Source organism: Phacochoerus africanus, chromosome 1 (genome assembly GCF_016906955.1).
Source record: "Phacochoerus africanus isolate WHEZ1 chromosome 1, ROS_Pafr_v1, whole genome shotgun sequence".
Taxonomy (NCBI): Eukaryota; Metazoa; Chordata; class Mammalia; order Artiodactyla; family Suidae; genus Phacochoerus; species Phacochoerus africanus.
In genome coordinates this window covers 148,865,544-148,887,968 of record NC_062544.1, presented here as the reverse complement: position 1 = coordinate 148,887,968, position 22,425 = coordinate 148,865,544, and the positions used below count along the sequence as shown (strand labels likewise).

General features: G+C 45.2%; 2 protein-coding genes across 7 annotated transcripts in view; one reads left to right on the top strand and one right to left on the bottom strand.

The window, feature by feature from the left end:
- The window catches only part of RAF1 (Raf-1 proto-oncogene, serine/threonine kinase), a 79,027-nt gene extending 61,585 nt beyond the window's left edge, over positions 1-17,442 (top strand). For all 4 annotated transcript variants that reach the window (XM_047781225.1, XM_047781234.1, XM_047781253.1 and 1 more), the window contains 10 exons: positions 2,467-2,494; positions 2,605-2,732; positions 3,213-3,330; positions 11,257-11,341; positions 12,081-12,257; positions 13,421-13,467; positions 15,162-15,280; positions 15,666-15,797; positions 15,917-16,051; positions 16,397-17,442. In XM_047781225.1, coding sequence (XP_047637181.1) covers positions 2,467-2,494; positions 2,605-2,732; positions 3,213-3,330; positions 11,257-11,341; positions 12,081-12,257; positions 13,421-13,467; positions 15,162-15,280; positions 15,666-15,797; positions 15,917-16,051; positions 16,397-16,540 — 1,113 coding nt within the window. In that variant the 3' untranslated portion in view covers positions 16,541-17,442. The remainder of the gene's footprint in view (positions 1-2,466; positions 2,495-2,604; positions 2,733-3,212; positions 3,331-11,256; positions 11,342-12,080; positions 12,258-13,420; positions 13,468-15,161; positions 15,281-15,665; positions 15,798-15,916; positions 16,052-16,396) is intronic.
- Positions 17,338-22,425, bottom strand: part of MKRN2 (makorin ring finger protein 2) — a 34,109-nt gene continuing 29,021 nt past the window's right edge. For all 3 annotated transcript variants that reach the window (XM_047781265.1, XM_047781279.1, XM_047781270.1), the window contains 2 exons: positions 18,939-19,083; positions 17,338-18,778 (listed from right to left, as the gene is read on the bottom strand). In XM_047781265.1, the coding sequence (XP_047637221.1) occupies positions 18,641-18,778; positions 18,939-19,083 (283 nt within the window). In that variant the 3' untranslated portion in view covers positions 17,338-18,640. The remainder of the gene's footprint in view (positions 18,779-18,938; positions 19,084-22,425) is intronic.

Here is a 22,425-nt window from a genome sequence, read left to right as displayed (position 1 = left end):
GCCCTGAAAATTCTTGGATAAACTTTTATTAGAGACACCTTTGCTCTCTCTACATCATGAATTGTTTCATGAAAAACCTCAGGGCCACCTGCCACCTCAGGCACAGCTTACCTCACTCAGACTTCAGATCATTTTCAGTATACTTTTCTTAGCCATGAGAGGTGGCTAAGGTCTGAACATAAGAGTTGGCTTTTGAATGTGGGGCCTAACCTGGTCGTTTGGGGGCACTTTTGTTATCACAAGATTATTGTGAGAAGGTCATATGTATGCAGGCTATGAACTTTATTTCTATTTTATTGTGAGAAGCCCTCATAATATACAATGATATATATACCACTTACTTTTCTTCTAGTGTATTATTTATTCCTGTGTATATATATACTCTAATACTTAGAGGGGACACTGAAAGTGAAAAATTTTGAATTTTTATTACAGAGTAACTGGCACATCTGTTGTGCTTAATCCTCTCTGTACTTTAGAAGCAGAGCATTTCTGATTCCTGTTTTTTTTTTTAACTCACGTATGATTCATCATTTAAAAAGTAAAACATCCTTGCTTTGTTTAAACCATTTTAGTTCTCTTTAATATTTAGATTTCAAGATGATGAAAAGTTTCTCTCAGGATAAATGAGTCCAACTATAGAAATTAGCACAGAATAAAATATAAGTTATATAGTGCATGTAGGGAAGAAAATTACTATGACATTACAAAAAAATCCTAGTGTATGGGAATGTAATTCTGGTCAATAAAAATACCTCATGCCATACTTTGACTGACAACAAAGAATAGATTAGTTGGATAATAAAGCTATAGCTGCTGGATATTCTATTGAAATTCAAGTTATTTTTGTACAAAGTTTTGTCCACCTAGCAGTCATCCTGTTGCACTTAAAAACATGGAGATTCTTAAAAAAAAAAAAAGAGAGATTCTTTGACTTCTCACCTCCCTCCCGGGCATAGCTAAATTAGTCCTAGTGGGGTGGGGACGCTTGGGAATCTGTGTTCTTAAACACTTCTCCAGGTGATTCTGAAGATTAGCCAGGTTTGGGAACCCTAGAACCACACCTTGTTGTTAAACTCTCAAGATGCTTGGGTGGGGCTGCCAAAGTGAAGGAGGGGCAGCTTGGTCTCTGATCCTTCTTATCTCTTGCAAAAATATCATAGAATTCAAGCATTCTGGTAATAGTTGGATGAAAAAAGTATTATGTCTTTACTGTGGTTACACAGAGAAAACAGAGTGGGACTTCTGAGAAAAATACCTTTTTGAGGATATGGGGACCAAGTGGTTTTATATTATTATTATTTGTATTCTCCAAGTGAGAATTTCTAAAATGAGGATTTAGGTCTCATGGAGGGGCCCTGTAATTTTTACACTGTTCCACCCAGTTTCTAATAAATACTAATGGTAGCCTTGACCTCTCACCTGAGAAGAATGACTCAGATCCATGGGGTGGTGATTTTTGGTTCTGTTTCTGTCACATATTGGTTGTGTGACCCTGGCCATGTCTCTTTACTCGTTTACTTGTGTTTTCTTATATGTAAATGTAGGTTTTGGACTAGGGGATTTTTTTTTTTTTTTTGTCTTTAGGGCAGCACTTGTGGCATATGGAGGTTCCCAGGCCTAGGGGTCTAATCAGAGCTAAGGCTGCCAGCCTACGCCACAGCCACAGCAACGCCAGATCCGAGCTATGTCTGTGACCTACACTACAGCTGACAGCAACGCGGGATCATTAACCCACTGAGTGAGGCCAGGGATCAAACCTGAAACCTCGTGGTTCCTAGTTGGATTCATTTCCGCTGTGCCATGACGGGAACTCTGAATCCCTCATTAAAAAAAAAATTTTTTTTTTTTGTCGTCTTTTTGCCATTTCTTGGGCCACTCCTGTGGCATATGGAGGTTCCCAAGCTAGGGGTCGAATTGGAGCTGTAGCCACCAGCCTACACCAGAGCCACAGCAACGTGGGATCCGAGCCGCGTCTGCGACCTACACCACAGCTCATGGCAACGCCGGATCGTTAACCCACTGAGCAAGGTCAGGGATCGAACCGGCAACCTCATGGTTCCTAGTTGGATTCGTTAACCACTGCGCCACGACGGGAACTCCCCCCCATTAAAATTTTTAAAATGATTATTTTGAGGTTCACTGGAGCAACCATTGGAAAGATCTCATCTGGATAGTAACTTTGCTAGCCTTCCTTTAAAGGGTATCAATTTGCTGTTGCCTTGACATTTCCATCGTATGTGAGAAATTCACACCAGTCTTCCTAATATTTGATGATCTTGGAGATATTGGCCACAGACATTTGATGAATTTAATTAAAGAAAAGTTAGAATATATAATTATACCTTTTATATTCTAGAGGTTTTATAATCTAGTTTGCTCCTGCAAATCCTCCTCCTCCCTTTCCCTCCCCCAGAGAACATCTTTTCTAGAGCAGAAACTGACCAGCTTCCTTTTCTATTTCAGGATGCAATTCGAAGTCACAGTGAATCAGGTACTTGTTGATTAAATCATTTAGCAAATAATAATGGGCTTTTTCTCTTTATGCTGTGTATCTTCTGTTGGCTTATCCATGTGTGGATTCTGTTTGTCTTGTCTATTAAGCCTCACCTTCAGCCTTGTCCAGCAGCCCCAACAATCTGAGCCCAACGGGCTGGTCACAACCGAAAACCCCTGTGCCAGCACAGAGAGAGCGGGCGCCAGGATCCGGGACCCAGGAGAAAAACAAAATTGTGAGTATGGCTAACAGTACCTCCTGCGGGTTAGGATGCAGTAAGAAAAGCTGATTTCAAGATGAAATGAGCATGCCTTTAATTTTAGGGGTGAGGTGACTAAATTAATATATTAAAAATGTCAGTGCCATTTTTGGCATGCTTGCATTGGAAAACTTGATGGTTTGTTGCAAGACAGGGCACAACTAAAATGATATTTTCTCTCAAGATGTAAATTGGATTTATAGTTTATCTTTAAAAGAAATGGAATTCTCTTGTGGCACAGTGGGTTAAGGATCCAACATCACTGTAGTAGCTTGGGTTGCTGCTGTGGCACAGGTTTGTTCCCTGGCCCAGGAACTTCCACATGTGGCAGGCATGGCCCCCCCCCCCCCAAGATATGGGAATTGGATGGAATTGGGTTGATCTTTTCTTTGACACCCTCATTAGATAGGCTTTTACCAGTCCATGAAATGTATTTATGATCTCTGCTTGTTTCAGAGGCCTCGTGGACAGAGAGATTCAAGCTATTACTGGGAAATAGAAGCCAGTGAAGTGATGCTTTCCACTCGGATTGGGTCAGGCTCCTTTGGAACTGTTTATAAGGGCAAGTGGCATGGTAAGTTTGGGGCCCTCCCTTTTACTGCTAGGGTGAAGTCAAGTCTCAGTCCAGAGAGGGCCAGGCAGGCTCACAGTTGCACTCTCCAGGGGTATTGGATTGCATCTGAAGATTAAACTTAACTGGAGTTCCCATCGTGGCTCAGTGGTTAACGAATCCGACTAGGAATGACGAGGTTGCGGGTTCAACCCCTGGCCTTGCTCAGTGGGTTAAGGATCCAGCGTTGCCCTGAGCTGTGATGTAGGCTGTAGACGCGGCTCGGATCTGGCGTTGTTGTGACTGTGGCACCGGCTGGGAGCTACAGCTCCGATTCGACCCCTAGCCTGGGAACCTCCATATGCCACGGGAGTGGCCCCTAGAAAAGGCAAAAAGACCAAAAAAAAAAAAAGAGATGAAACTTAATAGCATCTCAGTGAAATTTCATACTATTTTATTTTTTCTTTTTCCACTGTTCCACAGCATATGGAGTTCCTGGGCCAAGGATCAGATCCGAGCCACAGTTGCGACCTAAGCCACAGCTCATGGCAATGCCAGATCCTTAACCCACTGTGCCAGGCTGGGGATTGAATCTGTGTCCCAGCACTCTCAAGACACTGCCAATCCTATTGTACCACAGCAGGAATTCTCATACTGTACTTTTTAAGACAGTGCTGTAATTGGTATGAAAAGTGGTGAGCAGGTGTTCAGTCAAATGTCACAGACTCTTCTGCGCTTTTTTTTTTTTGACCACCCTCGCAGCATGTGGAAGTTCCTAGGCCAGGGATCTAACCTGTGCCATAGTTGTGACCTGTACCACAGCTGCAGCAGTGCCAGATCATGAGCCTGTGGGCCTCAAGGGACCCCTCAGTCTCTTATAAAATAATTAAATAGTGTGCATGTGGGAGGGACATGCTTTTTAAGTTCCCCAAATGAGTAAGATTCTGCTGCTATTAGAGGCGGGCATGGATTCTGGAAACTTAATGTTGGAGAGGAGCTTAGAGATTTTACATGGAAGAAAACTAAGGTCCATAGAAAGGGAACTAACGTGCCCATGGCCATACAGTTGGGCACAGGCAAGCCAGGAGCCTCCTAAAACAGGTTTTCTTTGTTCTGCCTTGGGATTGGTTGTGGGACTCCCTATCCAACAGGGAAAGCAAAGACTTTATTATTATTATCTTTTTTTGGTCTTTTGTCTATTTAGGGCCACACCCAAGGCATATGGAGGTTCCCGGCTAGGGGTTGAATGTTGAATCGGAGCTGTAGCCACTGGCCTACGCCAGAGCCACTGCAGCGTGGGATCTGAGCCGCATCTGCAACCTATACCACAGCTCATGGCAATGCCAGATCCTCAACCCACTGAGCAAGGCCAGGGATCAATCCCTCTTCCTCATGGATACTAGTCAGGTTCGTTAACCACTGAGCCACAGTGGGAACTCCAAAGACTTAATTGTTAAATCTGTGTGGAGTGTTAGTGTTCTTATTTTAATAGAAACACTTTGTCACTTGGGAGATATTTACTATTTTAATGTCTGTAGTCACAGTTTGTATACTTAGGCAATATAAATAACATTTATCTGTCAAGTTTTTAATGCCTTTGGCTTTAGGATATCAGCAGAATATTTTCTTTTTTTTTTTTTTTTGTCATTTCTTTGGGCCGCTCCCGCGGCATATGGAGGTTCCCAGGCTAGGGGTCTAATCGGAGCTGCAGCCACCGGCCTATGCCAGAGCCACAGCAACGTGGGATCCGAGCCGCGTCTGCAACCTACACCACAGCTCACGGCAACGCCGGATCGTTAACCCACTGAGCAAGGGCAGGGACTGAACCCGCAACCTCATGGTTCCAAGTCGGATTCGTTAACCACTGCGCCACGATGGGAACTCCAGAATATTTTTTTTAAAATGCTGCATGTTCCCCAAAAGACATCTCTTCTAAATTTAGATTTTAATAAACCAGAAAAATCACACACAAAACTTGGAGTGTCTCGGTGCCTGTATTTCTGCTTTGGATGCCACATTTTTCTTTATACATTAATGGGCAAAGGTTGAGAGAATTTAGGAGCATAAAGTGCATGGAACATTAAAATTCAAGGTGTTAAAAACTGAGAAACCCCTCCAGTATTCTGAGTAGCTTAGTAGTTCATTAACATATGGGTTTTCCCCTTGTAACTAATCATCTGACAAATTTCTGATTCTTTGAGGGAACTGGCAGAGGACTGAACATTTGTAAGTTACATGTAGGATGTTGATTCCTTTTCTTTTCAAAATTGAATCAAATATACTTCTGGCCTGCCTCCTGGGTCACTGAGAAATTACACTATGGTAGAGTATTTTCCAAATAGATGTCATAAATGTCTTGGTGATCCCTTAGAAAGAAAAATACAGTTTTGAGAGATAGAGTGCTTGTATCTGAGACAACAAGGCTGGAAGTAATTTCAGGAAGTAGAACAGTAAATCCTGCTTTTAATGCTTCCATTAGGAGCATTTTATCATTTTTATACATTTTAAAGCCTTAGCTAAAAGCCAGTAGATGCAGTTGTGCCACAATTTAAAGCTTCCTCTGATTGAGCACTTTTATATGGGGGTTTCATAATTTTTCAAAGCGTTAGTTACATTTGTGGCAGTACTGCCTTTGAGCTTATGTTTTCTCTCAATCCTGAGCTTTTAGACTATGGTGAGATTTATTTGCTGCAGGGTTACTTCCATTAAGACAACTGTTAGCGTGTAGATAACATCTAATGCTTTTTTTCTTCCTTCTTTGCTTTTTAGGGCCACACCTTTGGCATATGGAGGTTCCCAGGCTAGGGGTCTAATCGGAGCCTTAGCCCCCGGCCTGCGCCACAGCCACAGTAGTGCCAGATTGGAGTCACGTCTGCAACCTACACCAAAGCTCATGGCAATGCCAGATCGTTAACCCACTGAGGCAGGCCAGGGATTGAACCCACTACCTCATGGTTCCTAGTTGAATTCATTTCCATTGTACCCCCTTTTTTTTCACCTTTTCTTTTTTGGCTGTCCAGTGGCATATGGAACTCCTGGGCCAGGGATCAGATCTGAGTCGCCGTTGTGGCAAAGACTGGATCCTTAACCCAGTGTGCTGGGCTATGGTTTGAACCTGTGTCCCAGTGCTCCAGAGATGCCACCAATCCCGTTGTGCCACAGAGGAAGCACCACATCTGATGCTTTTAAGACTCCTTTTTCTAAGCTAAGAGTCTAAAAAGTCAGAGTGAGCAACAGTGGGCTTTTATGTCAGCCCCTCAGAAAGCAAGCTATGGTCTGTGAATAAAGAGGAGAAATAAGAGGGTCAGGGAACCCATAATTTGTAGATTGTCTTGTGCTATACTTCCTTGCTTTTCTGATTCCTATATATAATGTTTTACTCAATTTCTTAAAAATTACAGTTGTTTTGGTGACTTTTAGATTTTTGATTGTGCCCAGTGTCTATGAACAGAAAAGGTCTCAAGGCAGCCAAGATGGAGGCTTCGGGTCTGTGAACTAAGCTCACTTACTTTGTGTACAGAAGAGACCCTTGGGCCCAAGTACAGAGTCTCCTGTTGAGCATGATTTTGGGGTCTGATTTGCCAGTCTCTACTAATTACAAACAGCACATTAAAAGAGATGCTGTCAGACTAATAGCAGCAGGGTCAGTCATGGACAGCATGAGAAGGCTCAGAAACCACTCAGGAGCAGAGCTTCAAACCTGAGAGCACTCTTGGGCCATGGTGTGAAGTCAGCAGCCTGGTGTAACCATGACTGGGGGTCCTCATCCCAGCCTAATGCTGAAGGTTATCATTTTGACTGAGTCAATAGGAGGAGGAATAGTGTTCATTCTGTTCCGTTCTAGAAAACAGGGGTGCATATAAGTTTTAGATAATCCCAAACAGTTAAAGCAGGGGAATTAATTGCTGATCAAAAATGCAAAACATTCCAGATTCACCAACTGATGATAGCTCTTTCTTCTTCAATGGTGGATGAATGATACCAGCTTAATTTCTCATTAAGAATGTGATAGGCAATAGCAGTATGTCTTAACTTGCTTGTACTACATTTGCCTGTGACTTTACTATGAAGGAAAAGTAAGAAATTATGTTTGATGAATAATAACTGATTAGTTATTAAGTTGTATTACTGAATGCCAGTTGCATGGAGTGCTGGGGGCGTGGATTTGGTCATGACGCACTCAGCCCCAAGGACTGCTGAGGGCAGTTTGGAGAGCAGCCTTTGTTTTGGGTTCAGACCTAATTGTACAGAGGTTGGGCCTACCAAGGCCTGGGAGCCTCAGGCTGGACCCTTAACTCATAACTTCCCCTGTCAGAAACTTAATTGTTGACCTGTGCTGTGAGCAACTAAGTCACTGCTATTCCCTGCCAGAGGCTGTGCCCACTTCCCACTTGGGAGCCTCAGACAGCTTTTCAGTTCATGCCTTGCTGACGGGTGCATCTTAGACGTCACTCATTTCTTCAGCCAGTGTTTCCTGAGCATTCTTCTATGCCAGGCATTCTTCTAGGGGCTAGGAATGAGGCTGTGAACAAAATAGATTAAAAATTCTTTCTCTGGAGTTCCCGTGGTGGTTCAGTGGTTAGCGAATCCGACTAGGAACTGTGAGGGTGCAGGTTCGATCCCTGGCCTTGCTTAGTGGGTTAAGGATCTGGCGTTGCCATGAGCTGTGGTGTAGGTCGCAGACGTGGCTCAGATCGCATGTTGCTGTGGCTCTGGCATAGACCAGCGGCTACAGCTCTGATTGGACCCCTAGCCGGGAAACCTCCATATGCTGCGGGTGCAGCCCTAAAAAAAGACAAAAAAAAAATTATTTCTCTTAATGTAGTTGATATTCTGGTGGGGATAATAACCAGGAAAAACAAAATATGCAATATGTTCTGAGTGCTAATGAGAAAAATGAAGGAAAAGCAGGTATAGAGTGGCAGATCTTGTTCACAGTTTTTAGTAGAATGGATGAGGAGTCTGCTGAGGAAGTGGCATTTGGGAAGCAGCAACAGCAGGTGTGGGGTGGGCCACTCACTTGGCCTGCCCGAGGAACTCAGGGAGTTCTGAATGGCTTCATTAGGGGGAGGGAGGGAGAGGCTGCATTGAAGCTGATAGGAGTGAGGTCTGGAGGTTGCGTTATAGGGTCCCACAAAGACTCTGGATATCTTTAGGGTGAAATGGTCTCAGATTGCACGTTATCTTCAGGAGGTTTGGCCAGCCTTGGCCTGAAAGCCAGAGTAATGGGGAGCTAATGAGTTACCTGAAAACACATTCTAGCCCTGGGCACTTCCTGCCAGTAGAAAACCATTATGTATATGAGTTGAAATCAGTTTTTCTATAATATTTTCCCATTGTTCCTATCAGACTGGATCCCTATTGTGGCAGTTCTTGGAGGTAATACATATAAATTAGGGGATGCTGTAATGTAGAGTCTTGTCTCTGGGATTGAATAAGAAAGTGCTAACTGTGAGCCGGCTGGCCTTTTGGTCCCTGTGGTGCTGTTGGGCTCTGGTTTTGGTTTGATTCTGTTCAGTCTTCCCATTAGAGACCTGCATAATTCAGGTATTGTGGATGATTTACACAGTGGTATAATGCAGATTTGGAGAATAGAATTTAGAAAGAAGATTGAAGGGGCTATGATGATGGAACAAAGAAAAGATGAACTTTTAACAGGGATAAGTCCTGTTCACTGTTCCAGAAAGTAGAGGCTAGAGTTGGAGGCTGTTCAGCCAAGTCCAGGTCAGAGTAAGTCACTGAGAACAGGCTTTGGCTGCTGATGGATCCTCTGAGCTCTGAGGTTGCATTACTGATCAGGTAGGTGACACCGAGGGTGATGACTGGAGCATGTCCAGAGAAGAGCTGTGAGACAGGGAAGGAATTGCCAAGTTCGACTTAGGAACTAGGAAGCAAGCCCTCTAACATTTCCCTTCTTCCTGCATCCCTGTCTATCCCCACCCTGTTCCTTTGGACCCCTGTCCACTGCCTGGCTGTCTCGTGGCTCTGCCCTTCAAGTTGACTGACATATTGGGTCAGTTCGTCTTCATAGGGTTTCTTGCCTCCATCCCCTCCTTTCTACCTCTCCTGTCACCACTGTGCCTGCACTGCACCTGGGGTCTTGCAGCAGCCTCCTCCCTTGCCTCCCTCCTGTCTTACAGATGTCAAATCACATGCTAGAGTTTCTCAAACACAACTTGGGTTTATCTCATCCCTCTTGCCTCACCTTTGTTCCTGGTGTTCCTGGTCTAGAATAGCCTCTTCCCTTGGCTTACTTCCAATTTCCTTCAGAAAACTTTTTCTACATCCTTTCTACAAAGATATTTACTCCCCTCCTCTGTCATTCCCCAATCTCTACCTGCTCCTGTCTTGGCTCAAAATGCTCCAGAATGGGTAATTATGCAAAAGACTCTTGTCCCTCTTCTCAGTCATGAGGAACTTGAGGTTGGGGCTGCATAGTTTGCCAGCTCCATCTTTTTAGAATAAAGCAACTCTGCCATCCAAAGTCAGCAGCACCTTTCAGGCAGCCCTGCACTCTCAGTAAATTCATGTGCCAGTGAACTGGGTGAGAACCATTTTGGTGGGTGCTGTTTCTTGGGAATTTTAGCTTTAGGTGATATAAGCAGAGATCACAGGGCGGCAGTTAGGGACCTGTCATAAGAACCATCTCTACCAGTTGGTACTGCCCAAAAGTAAAACGAGTGCTCCAACAGAGGCTGCAGAGGGATGCTGCCAAGGGGATGTGCTCAGTGTGTGGAAGAACCAAGTCATCTTTAAGGTGCCATTGAACCTAACTTCTACTGAGAGGCTAGGTTTTAGTAAATTCATTTGTTATGAAAATCTGAGATTTTTATTTTTTTTGTCTTTTTTTTTTTTTTTTTTTGGCCATTTCTTGGGCCGCTCCTGCAGCATATGGAGGTTCCCAGGCTAGGGGTCGAATTGGAGCTGTAGCCGCCGGCCTACGCGGGATCCGAGCCACATCTGCGACCTACACCACAGCTCACAGCAACGCCGGATCGTTAACCCACTGAGCAAGGGCAGGGATCAAACCCGCAACCTCATGGTTCCTAGTCGGATTCGTTAACCACTGCCCCATGACGGGAACTCTGAAAATCTGAGATTTTAATAAGGGCTTCAAGTAATTCAATTGCTGTTATGACATAACACTTCTGAAAGTGGCTTCTAAATCAGTAACACCTATAAAGTAGAATTGATCTTTGGATGTTTTGAAAGTTATATGAAGAGGCTGGTTTGACTGAACATTAGTTGTCAGTCTTTTAATTACAAGTATAGCTGTTGGAGTCAGACTAGGGTTCTAATCTTGGCTCCAGCACTTTTTTTTTTCTTTTTTCTTTTTTTGGCTGTGTGACCTTGGGCAAGTGCCTAAACTTGTTTGTTGCCTGTAGAATGAGGATAATAGTGTTAACGTCATAGGGCAGCTATGAGGATTAAAGGAGGTAATAATACCTGTGAAAATACAGATGGTACCCAGGGTATAGTAAGCAGTCAGTATTAATCTTTGGGATTACTTTCTAATGATATTGAAAGCAAAAGAACCTGATTTCAATATATATTGAAATGTCTCGTTGAAATGTGATGCTAAGTTTATTAGCATCTGATCCTTGCTAACTAGCCTGCTTTGGAGCACCAGCCTTCTGGCTCCAAACATTCAGTATCTGCTGGGCAATTAATATGTACCTGCTTATGTCATCCTTACAGGCCCAGGGGATGCCAGGCTTGATAGGAATAGTTTAAGCCAGTTCAAGGCCTGTGAGGTGTTATTTTAAGGATAGTAATATAATCTATTTTTTTTTTTAGCCATTTCAATAATTTAGAAATTTGCATAGAATTTGTTCCACCTTAGTTACATGATACCTGAACAGGTGATTCATTATGTTCCTCAAAACTAGTGTATTTGAGAAATAACGTGGTAAGATCACTTGACTGCACTGATGATAAACTAATTTGCAGGAGATGTTGCAGTAAAGATCCTAAAGGTTGTTGACCCCACACCAGAGCAGTTGCAGGCCTTTAGGAATGAAGTGGCTGTCCTTCGGTGAGTAGAAGGCTGGCCCATTCAAATCCCTTGGTGTGGCAGGAGCAGGGCGTGGGTGGTGGTACAAGAACTACAGAGGAAGCGCGCGACCTGTCTCTCAGGGCCTATGGCTGGGACTGGCGGTGAGTGTGTCACTGTGTAGTCCTGTGGTTGAAACAACTCCCTTAGAAGTGAAAGGGAGTGGAAGGTTTCTTTCAGCTTATGTGGTGGTTGAGCTGTTAGAAGAGCCCCTTTGATGAGCTCGTTCCCTTCCACTGCCTCAGTCTCTGGGCTCACTACACTCATCAGCCAGGGTGTGTCTCTGGGTTTTGGTTTGACATAGGGAGAAATAGGTTCTACTTTCGTATTTATTGCCGAGAACTCTTTAAGCCAAGTTGCCTTATCCTGGACTTCAAAACTGTCAGCTTTCAAATCTTTGAGTCACTCATTAGACACACAAGGAATAAATTGAACAATGATGGATTCCACAGATGAGGGATCCTTGTGACCCCTGTGGAGAGATTAATTCGGGAGTAAAATTCTGATGAAAGAGAATATCCTCTCTAGGGTTGAGGGCAATAATGGTGGCCCCTTTGTCAGCTCAGAGTCTCCTGTGTCTGCTTTGCCAGCCCCTGGGTTGTAAGCACGGACATTGACAAGAACACACAGGGGTGGGGTGGAGACAGCAGGGAGGAAGAGCAGATCTCCTTGTTCTGCAGGAGCGCATGGTTCAGAGCCTCTTCTCACCTCCCCTCTCCAGCAAAACTCGGCATGTGAACATCCTGCTGTTCATGGGGTACATGACCAAGGACAACCTGGCGATTGTGACCCAGTGGTGTGAGGGCAGCAGCCTCTACAAACACCTGCATGTCCAGGAGACCAAGTTCCAGATGTTCCAGTTGATTGACATTGCCCGGCAGACGGCTCAGGGAATGGAGTGAGTGGATGGGGTCCTAGCATCAACTTGTCCCTAAGTCAGAGCCAAGATTAGGAAAAGCCAAGTCTGTTAAGTGATTTCTGTGGCATTTTTGCACAGCTGGTAATGAACCTGTGGGGTGGGCTGATGGAACAAGAAATTCAGGTTTCTCACCCAAGCTGAGGCTGCCTCTTCAGGGTTCAGATTCAGGTTCTAACTGCTGCTGTCAAAATTCAGCCAGACACCCAAGAACACAGTGTGGGTTGGTACCTTCTGGAGGGCATTGGATGTCTATAGCCCATCAGCAGGTGTGCTTATTCCAGGTAAGGGTTTGATCACATGTCACTTTTTTGGAAATTTTTGTTTTCCTTTGAGGGAATGCTTAAAGGTCATCCATGGCTTCTCCATTAAATTCTATTCTTTTGGGTCTTTGTGCTTGACACCTTTCTCTGTGAAAGAAAGGTGTGCATGTGTCTCATTCTTGATTAGTCCTGAGGTAGTGTTTCTCAGACTTTTCAAGTTCCCCTAATGTGGAGGAGGGGGAACTCTTCACACCCCCCGATGTCTAGGAACTTAACCTAAAGCTGTGCTTGCAAGTGGTTTATAAAATCTCATGTTGTACCTTTAAAATTAATATGGGATTTGCATTCTATACATATTAAATAGTCAGTTACTTTTTAGAGATAAAATGCACCTCTTAAAAGTGTACAATGTTTTTTAGTTTATTCACAGAATTGTACAGCCATTTCTAATTTTAGAACATTTTTAAGATAGCAGATGAAGTCTGTATTTGGTTTCTTTCACTTAGCATGTTTTTTTGAAAGGTTCCTCCCGGTTGCAGCTTGTATGGATCAATCAGTACTCCATTCCTTTCTATGGCTGAGTAATATCCCATTGGATAGATACATTGTGTTTATTTGTTCATCAGTTGATGGACATTTGGATTGTCAGAATTAGTTTTTAGAACTGATGCTTAAGAAAACCTACCCTGTTTGTGCTGTGGCCTCACCTTCAGTTATAAGGCATGATGTGGACCAGGCTGAACCAGTGCAGGGCGAATCCCTGAAAGTAACTCCTCGCTGGGAGTCAGACCTTCAAGTGGTTTGTTTCCTAGATGTAATTTGAAGCTGCTTTCCACTAATGTCTCTCAAACTGGTTTTAATAGATTTGTTTTCCTTTCGCAGCTACTTGCATGCAAAGAACATCATCCACAGAGACATGAAATCCAACAGTATCCTTTGGGTTGTTTCATCTGACTAAAACTCTAAATTTAGACTTTCTAAGTTTACCTCCACCAAAGTGACTTTGGAAAGAATTCCACAAAAAATGGAGATAAGTTGTTTGGATTTATGTTTGAAACAGGCCTGTTTTTGTTTGTTTGTTTTAATGCTGTTTATTACTAAATTTAACTTGGGAGAATGGTCCTTTTGTCTTTTATTTCTAGTTCGTGGACTGTGAATTTGGTCAGAAAGTAGGTGCAAGCCAAAAAAAGTTGCAAGATTTTAAAAATTACTACTTAAAACTGTCTTTCTTGAATGTACAGAAGTGGTTTCTTCAGAGATTACTGTTGGAATCAACCCCTTCTGAGACTTAATATGCTTTTACAGAAGGGGAATGAATAAAGGTATTTTTTGTGCTGCAGGGCATGAAATGGACCAGCTTTACATCTGCATCCCTCCCCTAGCCTTTCTCTTTGAAAGGAGTGTGGCATTATAGCTGAACTTTGCTTCAGTGAGAGGCACAACAGTTATGTTGAGTTGGATTATGGGACATGGCCTGTTTTGGGCACATGTCTGAGGCATTTGAACATCTTTTAGTGGTGAGCTTTGGGGACCAACACATATGCCATAAAAGCAGACACCACAGATTTTAAGGTTTGAATTACTGGCCATCAGCAGATCACACTAGTTGGCCTTAAACTGCCTGACTTCTTTGCTAGGAAAAGAGGTCTGAGTTTGGTTCTGACTTTATGTATTGATGTTTGTCTTTTTGCTTTTTTTTTTTTTTAAGGGCTGCACCCTTGGCATATAGAGGTTCCCAGGCTAGGAGTCAAATCAGCCTACACCACAGCAACACGGGATCCGAGCTGTGTCTGTGACCTGCGCCACAGCTCATGACAATGCCAGATCCTTAACCCATTGAGCGAGGCCAGGGATTGAACCCAAGTCTTTATGGACGCTAGTTGGCTTCATTAACTGCTGCACCATGACGGGAACTCCATATTTTCTGGGTTTTTTTTATGGCTGCACCTGTGGGATATGGAAATTCCCAGGCTAGGAGTCAAATTGGAACTGTAGCTACCATTCTACGCCACAGCCACAGCAGTGCAGGTCGAGTCTGTGCAACCTACACCTCAGCCACGGCTTACAGCAATGCCGGGTCCCTGACCCACTGATCGAGGCTAGAGATCAAACCCTCATCCTCATGGATACTAGTCAGATTCGTTTCTGCTGCACCACAATGGTAGCTCCTGGCTCTGATTTTAAAGTCATCAAGTGGTACCTGTTCTCATGAGAAATGTCTTAGGATAGCATTCAGGACTCAGGGTGTTCTTATTAGTCATTTGGGGGCAGAGTGAAGGCAGAAAAGATGTGATCAGTTAGCAGGCCACGCTGAGCTGCACCTACATTATGTGAGAAGGTCACAAAGCCAGAGACCTGGTCCTTAGATGTATAAAGAAGCAGCAGAGAGAAAACTGGCTTGTTTGTGGCTGGAGCCAAATAATCTGGCACCCTGAGTACACCTCCTGGGAGGAGGAGCATTTTAAAGCACTTTTTAAGACTTCAGAAACCCTAGCAAGTCCAGTGTAGAGAAGGCTGGGGCATATGCGAGGCAGAGAGATGTGTTGCTAATAAGTACTTTGGGAACTTTTTCACAATTAACTTGGCCATTCTTTGAAAACCAGAGTCCTTAACAAGCATTGAGATATATTTCTCCATGAAGGCCTGACGGTGAAAATTGGAGATTTTGGTTTGGCAACAGTCAAGTCGCGCTGGAGTGGTTCTCAGCAGGTTGAACAACCTACCGGCTCCATCCTGTGGATGGTGAGTGAGGCAGCGAGGCTCCCTTAGCAGGGTATAGAGCAAGAAGGGGTGCCTGGAGGTCTGTGTGCAAACATAAAAGCATTTCTCCACATTTCCCCAAAGTCAGACCACCTCAGTGACCCCTTTAGTGTCATCAGCCTGGGGCTAATCTGGATTTCCTGGAGGGAGCTGGGGCGAGGACCGTGCACAAGCATAGCTTGGAGTAGTTGGGTGATAGAAGTGCTGGGTCCCAGAGACTAGGATTCCTGAGCCAGAATCCTTCAGGGTAGAGCTCTACTGCGGCTGAGGACAACTTTCATTCTCAATGGAAGGGACAGCTAGGCTTAGGCTGACTCCTGGATGTCTGTGGGGCCCAGGTAGTGACAAATGCACTTTGCCCATGTAGGCCCCAGAGGTGATCCGGATGCAGGATAACAACCCGTTCAGCTTCCAGTCCGACGTCTACTCCTACGGCATTGTGCTGTACGAGCTCATGACAGGGGAGCTCCCTTACTCCCACATCAACAACCGTGATCAGGTGCGTGTGCTGGTCCCAAGCGAGCCCCTGGGCCACTGCCCTCCAAGCAGGAGGAATAGAAGGTGCTGCTTGTATAGGCTCTTCATCCAACCATTCTCTCAACTGCTTCTTTCCCTTAGATCATCTTCATGGTAGGCCGAGGCTATGCCTCCCCAGATCTTAGTAAGCTCTACAAGAACTGCCCAAAAGCAATGAAGAGGCTTGTGGCCGACTGTGTGAAGAAAGTTAAGGAAGAGAGGCCTCTTTTTCCTCAGGTAAGTCTTAGCTCAGGCACTAGAACTGATTCAAGCAATTTTCTCTCTTTTTTATTTTTGGCTACGCCTGTGGCATATGAAAGTTCCCAGGCCAGGGATTGAGCCTGAGCCACAGCAATGACAACACCAGCTCCTTAACTGCTAGGCCACCAGGGAACTCCAAGCAGGTGTTCTTAATGATATAAACAAGGAAGTTTTTCTTTCCACAGGGAGGGACGTATGGTTCTCCACAAGATGCTGCAGGTGGGGTGGGGAGCACAACCTGTGTCTTTGGGCTGGATGGAAGGCTACTGCTGTGGAAACCCCACACCCACCTGATGAGACCATTTTGTGGCCTTGTTTCAGATCCTGTCTTCCATCGAGCTGCTCCAACACTCTCTACCGAAAATCAACCGGAGTGCTTCTGAGCCATCCCTGCACCGGGCAGCCCACACGGAGGACATCAATGCCTGCACTCTGACCACATCCCCGAGATTGCCCGTCTTCTAGCTGACTCTGCACCTGCGCTCAGGCCGCTGGGGGAGAAGAGAAGTCAGCAGGTACCACCTTTCTGCTCCCCTTCTGTGGGGACAGAGCTTATCTTCAGAGAAGCTGCTGCTAAGGACCTTCTAGACCACTCACAGGGCCTTAACTTCACGTTGCCTTTTCTATCCAATTCTGGCCCTGGGAGAAGGAAGCCATTCGCGATGCTGGTTTGTCCTGCTCCCCCTCGAGGTCCCATGCTCCTGTGCTGAGCCTTCTCCAGATGCACCAGTGGCTGCTGATGGCATTATGGGATCTGGGGCCCCAGCTATTGATTGGCTAAATGAGTAATTTGAGAGCAAGAAAAAAAAGCACTCAGAGGGGAAAAAAAGTGACTGTGGCAGGCAAACCAGCCATGACATGGGGGACATGTTGATTTCGGGAATCAGCTCCTATGAGCAAAACTTATCACAGAAAGACTTCTCTTCAGAGATGAGATGAGTGGTGTGGCGCCAAACAGGTAGTTTTGCACATAATGCACCAAACAGCCCAGGACTGTCAAGACTGTGGCCGCCTGGAGGAGCCTGCTTTGGTACTATGGACTTGACTTTGAGGACACTTACCTTTCTTGAAGGTCTCCAGTGCTTTAGGATGGTTTTCCACAAGAGGCGCTTGGCCTGCCCCTCCCAGTCTCCACCCTCTCAGGGAGCAGTCTTCCGTTGTGCTGAATTAGTCTTCCAGGAGCTGCCCCTATGGGGCGGGGCCGCTGGGCCAGCCTTGTCTCTACATCACATCATGTGTATGCAAGGAAGCCAGAACACAGGTTTTCTTGATAATTTGGGTTTTAATTTTGTTTTTATTGCACCTGCAAAATACAGTTATCTGATGATTCTTCAATTATGTTATTTTAATAAAATAAATTAAATGTAGGTTTAATGGCTGTTTCCTCTTTTTAAAGTGATCCTGAGTTCACAGCTTGAACTCCATTTGTTCAAGAAGTAGGAAATAGGCCCAGAGCCTCTGCTGGGAATGAATGTAATCCAGCCTTTGTCACTCTTCACTAAAGAGTTAACTAGAAAAATGATGCAAAAAGCACTCTAAACTCAGTGGGTAGAGTTTCTTCTAACCACACTTTAAAGTAATGCATTTTATAAAATATTTGGTTATCTACAGCTGTTTATAAAAATAGATTCAGGCTTGGATTGAGTTCTAACTCACAAGGTTATGCTCCTGCAATTAAAGTTACACCTGGTGACAGAAGATCTGTACACAGTTCTCTGCAGGACCATTGCTGGGTGAAGACTTAGAAACTTTTCTTGGGTGCTAATGAATTCTTATAAAATTTTAAATCAAAGCTAGGTTTTACAGAGGAGAGCACATGTGGGCACCGAGCCCTCAGGTATGAACACCCTCAGGGCACAAGCCAGCAGTTGAGAGCCAGGGGGGCGTGTTTCCCTGGAGGCATGTGTGCAAGGTTCTCCTGTGATTATGACCCCCTTGCACTTCTTGCTACTTCAAGAGCCCTCCTTATGGGGAAGGTTTATACTTTGTTTACTCAACAGAGCAACAAGCCTCCTGCTCTGATCTGGGACACTGAAGAGCCGTAAATATATAAGAGCCGTAAATATAGAGTTTTGTGCTAAGGTGTGAAGCACCCACTTTGTTTCTTGAAAAGTAATATACAAGTCAAGTTTTTGACCACACACTACTTCAATACTCTAGGAGGATGCACCACACAGGAATCCTTTTAAGGGCTAAAGAATCCTTTGGTATGAAAACTGAATCTGCTGCATGCTGACTGTGTCTAGGGAGGTAAAGCTCAAGGACAGGAGCCAGGTTGGTTTGAAGCAATCAAGTAAAACCCTGGCTGGTTAAGCTGGTCCCCCTGAGGAGCTTGAGGTGCAACTAAGTTAGCAACTATCAAAGTAGTGATTCCACATACTTGTTAGGTTATTTTATATCCTTCACTCCTCCCATGGCTGTAATTGTGAATGAGACCAAGGTTAAGTACAACCCCATTCAAATCCAAGAGACACGCCACCTCTGGCTACCGTGAAGGAAGCTCTGCAACCCTGACTTGGGAAGGCTTGACCGGTGGAGCCCAAGATGTGGGCGGCCATCTACTCTTCAGGGTTCTGACGGCTCCACTCCAGACAGGTGCATGAACAGGTCCCCGAGCTCTGTCATGTCAACCTCTTCAGTGCTGGGGACATGCCGGCTCTCTCGGTTCTCGATGAAATCCCAGAGCCGAACTGAATTAAAGAACTGCAAAAATAGCGAGCAAACAGGCCTGGTTATTGCCAAAGGCAGCACACCTGCCAACCCCACACCTTCCTGCCAAAGCTGTGAGAACGGGCCAGGGGAGGTCCCCAGACATGGCCACAGGCAGCTGTTCCTGACTCGGATGGCCAGGTCCTTAACTCACCCTCACAGTGCCTTCAGAACTGAGCTGTTTCCGGGGTTTCTCAGGCTCTGCTAGCCGCCCATCAGGGTAAGCATGGCGGTAAAGGCATTTGCTTCCAAATGGGCAGGTCCCTTTGCCTTGCTCAAAGTATTTACAAGCTTTTTTTCTGAAAAGCAGAAAGAAAAGATAAAGAGGATGGTAAGAGAATCTGGGGTTTAGGTGAACCACTGCTTTTCTCATCCCTGCCAGAGCCAGGTCAGCCTCACATTAGCGGTAGGGAAACAGAGGCTCAGAGCAGCTGGATGCTGATTTCCAAGCTGGAAATTTAATTCCCTCACAGGCAGTTTAACTTGTGTTTTGACCGGCAGTGGTCCAAAGGCCTTCAGGGAAGGCAGGCCTGACCACTCCTCTGGGCCAGCTGTCTGGGCTCCAAGGTTCTGAAGCTGAGCTACTTGCCTCAGCCTAAAGTCCCAAAAGGAGCACCACCCGGAAAAGTCTCCCTTCCTCCTGCTCAGCAGTGACACCAAGGTGACAGCCTTGAGTTAGGAGTCACAGGGGAAAGCAGTGAATTTTAGCAGCTGCCTTCAAGTCACAGGCCTCATTTCATTTTCCTTGGTCCCCACCTTCCAGAGCAGAGCTGCTTAACTACATGCTACAAACCCTCCCTCAGAAGTGTTTTATTTAAGACACACAGGTCTTCTTCCCCTGTCTTAATTCTAGCTACAGACCCCTATGTGAAGAACCCCTGCTCCTGAAGAAACTCAGAACCAAACTGAGAATTCCCATCCTTCTTGCTAAAATGAAATTAGGACCGATGCAATCCTAAGTGATCCCAAGACGAAGAGGAAGAGATGTTCAAAGGTGGAAAGTGTCTGGGAGGGGAAGGTGCAGAAATGAGGCCAAACCTCAGCAGACAGGGCCAGCTGCTGCCAGGGGGCTGGGGTACATCACAGTGGCAGACGACAAGGAAGGGGCTTCCTTGACTCCAGTGCTTTCCGTTTTCTCAGAGCAGGGGATGGCAAAGAGGGTGGGCAGAGTCTCTGAGACAGGCCTTAGCAGCACAAAGAGAAGCTGCCCAACAGCTGTCCCCTCCCACCAGGTCTGTGGTCCAGACACCTTCCAGGGTCCCTGGTCCCCAAAGTTCTGAGCAGATCTTCAAATGACCACTCAAATGGTGAGTTCTCGGAGTTCCTGTCGTGGCTCAGTGGTTAACGAATCCGACTAGGAACCATGAGGTTGCGGGTTCAATCCCTGGCCTTGCTCAGTGGGTTAAGGATCTGGCGTTGCCATGAGCTGTGGTGCAGGTCGCAGATGCAGCTTGGATCTGGCATTGCTGTGGCTCCAGCATAGGCCGGCGGCTACAGTTCCAATTCGACCCCTAGCCTGGGAACCTCCACATGTCTCGGGAGCGGCTCAAGAAATGGCAAAAAAAGACAAAAAAAAAAAACCCAAAATGGTGAGTTCTTACCACAGTCTGCAGGACACTGGCTTTACTTAACAAACTCATCAGGATACAAACATTATTCTCTAGCCTCCACCCCCAAATCATTTTCCTCCCAGCCTTATTTGGTCACCAAGGACAAAAGCCTCCAGTTCACTGGGGTTCCCTCTTTGTTCTCAGCTTTCATATCCCGTTGTTACTTCTGTCACAAAGCACCTCCCCAATCGACCATCCTCTGCTGCCCACCTGCCAAGGTGCTGCATGACCTAAGCCACAGACGTGGCAACTCTGGATCCTTCACCCACTGTGCTGGGCTGGGGATCAAACCTGCATCCCAGCGCTCCCAAAACACTGCTGATCCCACTGCACCACAGCAGGGGCTCCATGTCACCCTGTTCTTAAAGACCACGATTAGGCTGAAGCGCAAGGACACATCAGACTTAACTCATGTCTGTGTCCCAGTAGGTCCCACATCCTTCCATACACCTTTGCCAGCCCCAGGGACCACTGCCATTGCTCCACAAACAAAATCTGTCATTCCCCTGGCCCCCCCATCCCCAGGACACATAGGCGATCATGTTTCAGGGCTCAGGTCCTCCTCCTCCTGCTTTCCCTGACACCCCCAGGTGGATCCCAATGCCTTCTTTGTTACCACCGCTAGATGGGTCTCTCATGAGGAATATGTCACCAAAAAACCTGTATAACTACTTTTTGCAATTTCCCATGAAATTTCTTAGTGATTTTTACTCTATATTCCCCACTGGTGCTTAGCTTGAAAGTGCCTGGCCTATTGCCCTGTAAAAGTGTGCAGAATGCATAAAAACACCATTCTCAACAGAAACCAAGGCCAGGAAGACCCAAACAGCAATTATACAAGAACAGCAGAGCTGCTTTCTCCAGGCTGGACCCCTCTGCCTCGCCACTTCTGCCCTCTGGTGGACACAGAGTAACACCACAGGAGAAAAAAATGGTGAAACGAGAAATTATCAAGCCTTTAGTAATCAACATGCAACTTAAAGGAAACCATTTAAAAAGATGACATACAATTATGCTTTTAGTACCCTTCCTACAGATTAACTAGAAATACAGACCGGCAGGCACTGGAGAATGAACAGAAGCAGGTTTAAGAAATTATTTAGAAGGATGGAATTGGCAAGAGGTTAACTTTTTTAGGGAAAAAAAAAAAAAAAGAGTTCCCATAGTGGTGCAGTGTAAATGAATCTAAGAACCATGATGTTTCGGGTTCGATCCCTGGGCCTGCTCAGTAGGTTAAGGATCTGGCATTGCTGTGAGCAGTGGTGTAGATCATAGACGCGGCTCGGATCTGGTGCGGCTGTGGCTCCGATTAGACCCCTAGCCTGGGAACCTCCATATGCTGCGGGTGTGGCCTTAAAAAGCAAAAAGAAAAACAAAACAAACCCAAAAACGTTTAGCCTAGAGCAGGTGCCTGTTAAATCTACGCAGGGTAGCTAAAACTCCCGTGGAGAATCAAGTTTTTCTGGCTCTAAGAACAAAGAAACAGAGGAAATGAACCAGTGAGGAAGCAGCCCCTGCTCACCCCCCACCTCCCATAAAAAAAGGGCCTGAGAGGGACCCATCGAAATGCTGTGTATCAACTTCGTCCAAATCCCCAACCAGCCTCTGACCCACACACACATCAGTGGAGCAGGCTCATGGCAACTCTGCAAAGGATAAAAAACTGAGGTTTGAACTGCTGCCCACAAGTTTGAATCTAAACAATTTATCTATTAAAATAAAACAATGCTTCCTTTATAGATGTACCTAAAAAAAATCCAGAATTTCTACAGGGTAACATTTACAGTGTCTAGAATACAACCTCAAATGACTCATCATAATGAAGAATCAGTAAAATGTTACCCATTCTAAAGGGAAAAAGTCAACAGAGACCAACTTCAAATGACAAGGATTTCAAAGCAGCTACTATATGTGCGTTCAAGAAGATGAAGAGAGGGGAAAAAGAATGAAAACAAAACAAAACAAACTACATACACACCACAAAACAGAGCCCCAAAATTTGCAGAACAATATAAAAAAGTCCATTACCTG